Raw genomic sequence first — 9,385 nt, 5'->3', positions numbered from 1 at the left:
AGGAAGCCATTTCAGCATCCACCTTCACGCTCTCCTTCACACCATCAGTGACGCAGCCATCACTCAGACCTGCCCAGCTTCATCTCTTCCAGGAGGTTGTCCTGGACACACTGCCTCCAGCAGGTCACAGCTCAGAACCACAGCGTCCCCACGTTCTCAGGCCTGTCACTGACATCCAGAGAAGAGAGGGAGCAGTTCTCAGTGGCTGTGGGGTCTGAGGCACGGCACCCAGGGGCCAGACTTGTGAGGGGCCCACAGGTACTCCAGTCCACTCACAACTGCAGGTACAGTATTTCACTTTCTACCAAGTGGAGGGGGGCGAGCTGAAGGACTTTCCTCTGCGCCTGGGCCTATTGAAGGGCTGAGTGGGCAGCAGTAATTCACGGCGGCGGCAGCCAACATCTCTGATCGGACAAGTTGGTGTCGGATGCGGCTCGACCGCAACTTCTTGGTAGCGAAGGTCTGACGGCTGGTTCTGGAGGCGCGCGCCTCTCTCTCTCTCGCTCTCTCCCTCTCTCTCTCTCTCCGCGCTGCTCTTCCGTCTCAGTCCGTCCGCAGCAGCCGGGGTCTCCTCACCCAGCGGCCCCAGCAGCGCCCCGGGATGGCAGTGTTGGAGCCGCGCCACCGACGCCTCGCTCGTCATTAACTCACGCCTGCGAGCTGCGCCGGGCGGAGGACTGCGGCGGACGCAGCGACGGTTTCCCTCTCGGCAGCGCAGGATGAAGTGAGGCGCGCGGCGGGCAGCGGCGGCGGCGGCGCGGCGGCAGTCCGCCGGGGAAGGCGCTTCCTCCGGTCGGAGTCGATGGGAGCGGCCGAGTGGCTCAGTCATGGAGAGGTTTCTCTGGATCGTGCTCGCATGTCTCCGCGTGTCGCAAGTCGCATCGGGTAAGTTTGTGCGTGTGACGTCCAAAATGGAGGGATTTGTCCCCCCGACGTGTCGATGGTCGCAGACGGTTTTTTGGGGCGATCTGCAGCCACATGTGCGGGTGACGGTTGGTCATGATCCCCGCGCTTCTGACTGTTGGCACCAGCGCCAAACCTCCGTGTCCGGGGGACGGGGCCTAATTGCAGTTGCGCGTGCGCGTCTCTCTGACTGTCTGTCTCACACACGCGCGCACCTTCGTCCTATCTTAGTCAGGAAGCAAATGGCTAAAGTTCACCTTGACTCTGAACCAAACTAAAAGCTAACGATAATAACCCAGCTATGCTGTAGGTTTAACCCTCACTATGACGTCATGTCATCTCTCTGTCACACGCAGGTTCTCACTAAGAGAGAGGTACAAGAGCACACACACAATTGCGACCAACAGACAGACAGATGCAGCGTGCACTTGCGGATAGTGACACACTCCTCCACGCACCAGACTCGTGTCTCTCTCACACACGCTCGCACGCACACCCACACACAAACACACTCACACACACACACACACACACACACTTCACTCACTCACACACACTCACACACGTCACTCACACACTCACACACACACGCGCTCACACACTCACACACACGTCACTCACACACACACACCCACACACTCACTCACTCACACACACACGGCACTCACTCACTCACTCACACACACACACGTGTCACTCACTCACTCACACACACGTCACTCACTCACTCACACACACGTGTCACTCACTCACACACACACACACACACTCACACACGTGTCACTCTCTCTCACACACACTCACACACACTCACACACTCACACACACACACACACACACACACCAAAGAGGACAGAAAACCAGTCACAAACACAACACTAACTCAACACGCCATCTCAACGTCCCAACAGACACACAGCACTGCTGCACTCCCCTCCACTCTCAACACAGTTTCTCTGGATGTGAAGTGTGGCAACACCAGGAGGCTCGTGGCGCCTCCAGCGACGTGTGAAGCGAGGCTTCACACCCCTTACAGCGTCGTGGTGCTCAGTGTGTTTTTGCCGTGAGGCTTCATGTGAGACTCACAACTGAGCAGGTCTTGGTGAGTCCATTCCTAAGAAACCCACCACCCGCTCCACTCCAGGTCCACAACGTCCGTCCGTCCGTCCGTCCGTCCGTCCGTCTTCCACCACTTACGGCACGGCAACGTGAACTCCGCAGACATGTTTACGGCGCATGTTTAAAATGACTCACAAACAGGCAGTGGAGCAAAAAGGTAGTGTTGCCGTTTGAAATGTAAATCGAGCGGTTGCACGTTCATCATAAATCCTCGCTGGCTGTTCCACTGTGTTCACAAGCAAATCAATCAATCCATCGGCTAATGATGCAACCGCAGGCGCTTCAGCGCGGCGCCAGTTGGAGGGACTCGGTGACACGAGCAGCATCCTCACACATTTTCAGCAAGTGTCAGACTCCACCACCTCCCTGAAGAGCCATTATTCGTCGTTGGCTTTGGTGATTTAATGTCATACTCATTTGGTGAGGTCTGGCTGACGTGGCTCTTGAGTTTGGGAATTCAGGGATGTGACACTGTGTGGAACCACTCTTGTGTCGTCTTTGCTCACACAGGAAAAGCAGGTCCAGAGGTGCATCACAGTCTTCTCTGGCTCCTCCGAGGTTCCACAGCAGCGAGGCAGCTCTGACCCGCCTGAAGCCAATCGGTTGCAGAAGAGCAGCTGCCTTAGTCGGGCCGTCTCCCTTCTCGCCCACTTGCTCGAGAAAGTCGCAGGCTTCCGTGCCAGGCAGCTGCCAACATGGCAGGCCCTGCTGCAGCCATCGGACCGGGAGGGAAAAACAGCCGAGGAGAGTTGGCCAGAAACAGAGCCGGCGATGAAGACGCATCAGCGCCGGTGGCGTGAGTGCAGCCAGAAACACAGAAGAAGAGCAGCTGCAGAGGTTGGCTGGACTGCTGCAAACACACGGTCCAAGTCCCATCACCCAGAAAGTGAAGTTCACAGACGAGACACGTTCATCGGCCAGGTTCTCAGAGCAGAGCTCGCTCTTTTGGTGCTGCTGTTCTCTGGAAGTGGCTTTGGCTGGCACGGAGATGCTGCGTACCTCAAGTCCTTCATCATGGGCCTGTGTGCGGACGCACAGATGAGCAAGTGCTCCAGTGGCGTCCGGCACTGGTGCGGCTGCGCCGTCGGGTTCTGGTTGAGGGAGCACAGCTGTGCAGCAGGCTGCCTGATGGGATCCCATCTGAGCTTGCGCCGCTCATTGTCCTCGCCGGGGTTCGTGGCTTGGTGGCTCATGTGACCTGCTGCCGCCCCAGACTCAACAGCGCTAACAAGTCAGTGGCACAGTCCATGACTGATCAGTGTTGGTGGCGTGGTGTGTCTGTCTGACCCAGCGGCGAGTCGCTGGGCACAAGTCACCTCCTCTGACTTGGTAGGAGAAGTCACAGGCCGACGGGACGAGTTACAGTGGGACCTACGCGGTACGGACCAGTAGAGTGAGCTGTAGTTCAGAGCTTTTGTGTTGTGACACACTTGACTGACGTGTGGTGTAGTCGGGACCAGGTCGTCAGCGTGTGGCTTCCTGTGGCTCTGCGTTTCAGGCCGGACGCTTGGTTTCTTTCCCATCACATGGTCACAGGTCTGAAGCGTTTCGATCGATTCTGCTGTGATCGATCCGCACGTGCGTGTCAGAGGGCGCCGCCGCCGATCGTCAGCAATAATGGCGTCCAGGGAACACGGTGGAAGTGAGGCTGTCTTCTTTACTGGGAGCCTAACACTAACGCTGAATGATCTCTTTCTCTCAGCAGACGCTCTGTTGCCGCCTGTCAATGTGAGCGTCAAGGCGGTGAAGGCCAACTCTGCAGTGGTGACATGGGACATCCCAGATGGAGACCCCGTCATCGGCTTCGCCATCACACAACAGGCAAGGCACTAGTCTGGATTCTCTTGGTTCCCGGCCGAGCGGTTCGGGGTGAGCGCAAATCCACCGATTCAAACAGCCGTCTTCACTGTGGGCTCTGATCAACGTACAGTTCAACTGTTGAGACCTCTGTGCTCAGTAGCCTCAGCAACGGTACCAACTGTCGCCGCGTCAGCCAGAGCACCTCTGCTTTGGTGGAACACGCCGACGTGTGAGAGCGAGAACGACCTCCCCGCGGCTCAGGGTGAAACCTCCAGTGACCTCGTGTATTAGAAGCAGTGGAAAGACAAGTCAGGCATCGCGGGGGTGCAGCTGGTTATGGTGACGAAAAACTGGCGCCTTGATTGAGATGCTGTGGTGGACTGAAGACCATGGCGAGGCCGAGATTGGAACGGGGGTCATGGAGCACAGCTACCGTGGGTGCGGAGGTTCTGACTGTCTGTTCTTCTCCCATCAGAAGAAAGATGTGCGCATGCTGCGGTTCATCCAGGAAGTCAACACCACCACACGCTCCTGCGCACTCTGGGATCTGGACGAGGAGACGGACTACATCGTGCACGTTCAGTCCATCAGCCTGTCAGGAACCAGTCCTCTGAGCGAAGCGCTGCGCTTCCGAACGGCCAAAGAGGCGGAGTCTCAGGTGTCCAAGAGTAAAGGTAAGGCTGCAGTCCTGCTGTGCTGCCGGGGCACTGCCGCGCAGGAACCCTCTCTGCACCCGCTGCTTTCCAGATCACTGGACACGCAAAGCGTGAAATGACATTTCAAAACAGGCAGCGCAAACCACCCCCGCAGGAAGGACCACGAAGGGTGGGGCTGGGGCTGGACTCCACCTCAAACCAAGAGGGAGGAAATGGGCCGGCTCTCTCCTGGTCTCTGGTGTGCAGAGTCATGCCCAGCTGTTGCAGACAGCTGTTCCTCCGAAGACGAGCCGCAATTCTTCTGACCATTGGGTTCAAGCACACACGGCTCCAGAGAGCAGAAGTTTGTCGCTTCGTGGCAAAACAGAACAAGATGATGATGATGACTGACACGCCCTCAAACAGATCCAGGAAGAAGGTGCCTGGACGGGCTGCTTGGTGGACGTCACGAACGCAGCCATAGGTGAGTTGAAAGAAGCCGTGATGACTGGAGGGAAGAGCCTCGCTGGGCGGCTCTTCACGCTGATGATGGAAGGCCAGATGTTCCAGGGCGCCGACACACTTGGTCCACTATGGTCTTCACCTGCACCCTCCTCCAGTCCAACACAACGAGCTAATGGCTTCACTCGTGGGACTGAACAGGAATGTTTGACCTGCGGAGCCACAGGGAAAAGAGAGGCGGACTATGATGACTGCTGGCTCCATCTGCCAAAGCGCTGCCATTCCCAATCATTTACTGTCAGCTTTGTCACACCATTCGAGAAAGTCAATCAAAACAGCCAGCGATCACGAGTCTCACTGGGTTGGATGCCGTGGTCGGTGGTAAGTGGATTTGCTGCTATGAATCGATCCCCACTGCTTCAGTTAGCTGGGCCGCCGGCTTCATCTCTCCATCACACTCGCGCAGGTTCATGTCTGCGGGTTCCTCTGGGACCATCACCGTCAGTCACTATGCCTGTGTGTGTGTGTGTGTGGGGGGGTTCACCCCCTGCATCACTCCGCAGAGCTGACCCCACCACTGACCTTGAGCTGGTCGAGAGAGGAGTTTTGATTCTAAAAAGCTAAAGCGGTCCTGAGAAAAGCCTTCTGGATCTGGAGAAGGATTCCCCGCTCCACATTTCCATGAGTGAAAGTGATTCTTCTTCCTTGTTTTGTTTCCAACAACACTGGATTCCAAAGGTTTCTTGACGCGGGTCCAAGGTCAGGTCACGGGCAGACAGCAAGTGTGAGTGTGGTAACCAGTGTGAACCAGTGGTGCAGCACTTGACGCGCCACTGTCAGTCGGCCAAACGTGGAGCCACGTCACCACTTCTTCCCATCTTGCAGACGAAGTGACGATGGAGGAGGTGGGTCAGACGGCGCAGCTGCGGGCAGGAGAACTCATCATCATCGTGGTGGTCCTCATCATGTGGGCAGGTGAGGATGAGCGCCCCCTCTTTCCATGTGTCGCTGGACTGTGTGATGTAGCACGTCGTCCTCCTGCAGGTGTCATCGCGCTCTTCTGCCGCCAGTACGACATCATCAAAGACAACGAGCCAAACAACAACAAAGACAAAGCCAAAAACTCCTCCGAGTGCAGCACCCCCGAACACCCGACAGGGGGGCTGTTGCGCACTAAGGTATAACGCAGGTGACAGCTCCTCCTGGGTCCAGCGTTTCGTCCGCTTGAGGCCGATTCCCCACATGGCTGGTTTTAGCATGACGTTCCACCCCATGTGTGACTGTGATCATGTGACTGAAGCCCATCGCATTCCTCCAGGAGACGACGAGATGTCACGAGGAAGCGGGCCAATCTTCAGCGCTACCTTGACTCGGCAGTTTCAGAAGTTTCTTTCTCTCGTGTCTGTCCCCACAGTTCCCCGACAACACCACCAGCAGCAGCAGGATGCCATCTGTCAACATCATCGAGGTGTGACGGCCGTCTCCTCAAGACTGCAGCCCATCAGCTTGTCAGGACGAGGCATGACCAAAGGGGTCATGAGGGGCTGTGGAGGTGGGCAGACTGCAGGTTAACCCCAGGGACCAAAGCTGATCAACCGAGCCAGAGATTCAAACTCTCCTTCACTTCCAAACACCTCAGATCTGTTTCTGGGAGCCGCTCGTCTTTCGCCTTCCTGCCGACCTTCAGCCGCACACGTTCAGTGATCTGAACCGCAGTCACCATTTTCCACTTCAGTTGGCCGTTGATCTCTTCCAGGCTCTATTCAGACTCAGTATCTTTGAGCAAAAGGGAAGCGGAGTCGGCAAAACAAAGAGCACATCTTGGTTTCCGAGATCCTAAATGTGATCCTAGGGCGAGAATAAGACAGAGAAGCGCGAGTGTGGTGGAAGCCGGCAGCCAGGAGGTGACCTGCAGGGGTTCATCTGCCACTCACTCATGCGGAACAACGTTGCTTGCTCCTACAGAAATGGAAGGGCTGGACAGGTCATTTCCTCAACCTGATGCTGGTCACCTGGACCCAGGTGTCATGGTTTTTGTTTTCTCTCAACACCACCGGACAATACATGACGAGCAGCAGTCACCAGAAACAGCTGACAAGTCACATTCCTTGGTGAAGAGTCTTCTGAGCGGAAGCCGCAGACATTAGCCCGTTAGCCAGCGAGGATAACGCAGATGAAACCTGTTCCTCAGTGGTGGTGCCGGCATGTTCCTTCCCCTCCTCAGGGAATGCAACCTTCTCAAGCCATTCTGTGGACGACAGCACTGCTTCTCACCTTCCCAGACGAGGTCCAAAACAGGTTTCCAATCCAGCCCTTACATTCCGCGTCCAGGAGGAGCTCTGTGGTCCCAGACTCTCGGCGCGGAAGAGCCCTGAAAATGAGCAATAAAAGCCCTCACTGGAAGCTGAGTGGGACTTCTGCAGTGAGGGCTTTCCTTCCCCAACGTACCTAGCATGCGTCGCTAAGAAATGAAGAGCATGGACCACGTCATTCCAAACCATGTCCTCCAGACAGAAGGGCTTCGATTGAGACCTTTTTTTCTCTCGATTCAATGTCACACTGTTGCCATGCAGTTTGTCACAGCGACTTGGAGGGCTGACGCCAAGTCAGTAGTACTGCCTTAACCACTATTTACTTCATGGGGCGAACATCGACGGCGCATGCAGAGAGAAGCACTTCACCTCTCGACACACATATATATATATATATATGTCACTGCGTGATTGTGCTGTTGTGTCCAATAGTCTAACTTTCATGACCCAGATCTTGTTAAACTACGGTCCCCAGCGAAGCTCAGGTCAGAGATGGCAACACCTCAGGGCTCAGAGGATCAGGAGGAGGTTCCGTCTGGGCCTCTTCACCTCTCTCCTGTTGGCCGAGCTCTGATCAGGAGAAGAATGAAAGCTGAAGTTCCTTCTTTGCTCACGACTCCAGAGCTCAACTCTTTTCGGAAGCATCGACCTTTAAACTCTCTGAACATGTAATGGAATATATTTTGATCAAATCTCCAACTCTGCTTTCTAAACTGTTGTGTCAGTGTTAACTTTTGACTAACCTCAGTGTCCGTCTAGAATATTCTGATGTGTGTCGTGTGATGGACTGTTTTACCTTTGTGTTTCTTCTTCTGGGGCAGAAACGGGGGGTCTCAGTGGTGGGGCGCATATCTCTGGAGATGGGAGCAGAACATCTGTGATCTGGAGGACTCTCAGGCCTCCTGGGAATGGCTTGGCTGCTGCCCCACGTCCTGACCTCCAGAGAGTGGAAGAAGACTTTTTGTGATTGTGAATATTGAATGACTAACACTAACAGAGGTCGCGGAGGTCACCAGGAGCCTGGTGCAGGAGAGCATGCTTGCACCCGCCTTCATTCCAGCTAACATCGTTCTACTCACGGCTTCACGAGGGCTAGCATGCTTTTAACTTGTGCACAAGGAGACACGACTTCTGCCCAGAAGAATGTGGTGTGTGCTCTCTTGTGTCTGCTTCACTCTAATAAACATACCACTGATCTTTTCCAAAACTCTCTGTGCCGTGAAATGACACAACAGTGACGTTTGTGGGTGACACGTGTGACACGAGACTGATGGGCAAGACCTGTTGAAATGAAGGCTTTTCCAAACTGGAGCCGCATTCCCGGCTTGACACGGGATCTGTGGCAGATCCTGAGTGACTGCGAGGACCATGGTGAAGTTCAAAAAGCAGAACAAAGGCAGCAGGAAACCTGCCGAGGTTGGCATCAAAGTCCATGAAGCACGATCAAAGGCTGAGCTGAAGATTGAAAGATGGTGCAGATGGATAAAAGTCTCAGCGTGGTGGAGGTGACCAGAGTCAGCATGGGCGATGTGGAGGCCTTGGCCTCAGCCAGGATGAAGACCAACAAGCTCAGTTTCAAACTTCCAGTCAGGCCGTCCAAGGTTGCACGCTTCCTCTCCCGAATCAGGAGGAGCCTGGCCACATGCTGCACTTCCCAAGAGCAGGACTCGTACGTCTACTACTACATCTGAAAGTGATCAGAGGCAACACCACTTGCACCGCGGAGTGGACAATAGAGGTCAACACAGAGTCTGGTGAAAGAACAAGGTCACAGCCTGCTGCTGAAGGAGAAGAGGAGTGGAGCCCAATTGAGCCTGTGCCATAGCTGGTGCCCAGCAGTGAGGAGGCACCCCGACAGTGGGACACGTCTGGGGCACTGCCAGGCCCATCAGCCTCGGTGGGCCACTACAACATAAGTGACGTTGAACATTTCGTCGTGAGAGAGTTTTCGTCGCTCGCTTGATGTGCATCGTCACTGTCCTTCCATCTCATGGTGTAAAACAGTATCTCTGAATGGATGAATGAACCGACATGTCTCCATAGCAACAAGCCAGGGAGTCTTTGCTGGTGACAATGATGGAACGAGTGCCCTTGTTGCTCACCACCGAGCCCAGGAGCGGTGGGTTCCAGAGGAAGAGCCGGACGAATAAGAAG

At 55.3% G+C, this 9,385-nt stretch overlaps 1 protein-coding gene across 4 annotated transcripts; it reads left to right on the top strand.

Annotated features, from left to right (window-relative positions):
* Positions 1 to 519: 519 nt before the first annotated feature.
* Positions 520 to 8,443, top strand: fndc5a (fibronectin type III domain containing 5a). Of its 4 annotated transcripts, none has more exons than XM_053845067.1 (6): positions 520 to 885; positions 3,728 to 3,843; positions 4,298 to 4,496; positions 5,805 to 5,894; positions 5,964 to 6,097; positions 6,334 to 8,443. In XM_053845067.1, the coding sequence occupies exons 1-6, from the start codon at positions 828 to 830 to the stop codon at positions 6,391 to 6,393; spliced, it is 657 nt and encodes a 218-aa protein (XP_053701042.1). In that variant the 5' UTR covers positions 520 to 827; the 3' UTR covers positions 6,394 to 8,443. The 4 variants fall into 4 exon arrangements, with proteins under 4 accessions (XP_053701042.1, XP_053701041.1, XP_053701043.1 ...); XM_053845066.1 differs by having other exon boundaries at positions 3,725 to 3,843; XM_053845068.1 differs by lacking the exon at positions 520 to 885 and having other exon boundaries at positions 2,505 to 3,843; positions 5,964 to 6,108; positions 6,334 to 6,450.
* Positions 8,444 to 9,385: the final 942 nt, after the last annotated feature.

The sequence above is a fragment of the Synchiropus splendidus genome, chromosome 16 (assembly GCF_027744825.2).
Source record: "Synchiropus splendidus isolate RoL2022-P1 chromosome 16, RoL_Sspl_1.0, whole genome shotgun sequence".
NCBI lineage: Eukaryota > Metazoa > Chordata > Actinopteri > Syngnathiformes > Callionymidae > Synchiropus > Synchiropus splendidus.
The sequence above is the reverse complement of the archived record's forward strand: the minus strand, read 5'-3'. Positions and strand labels throughout refer to the sequence as shown.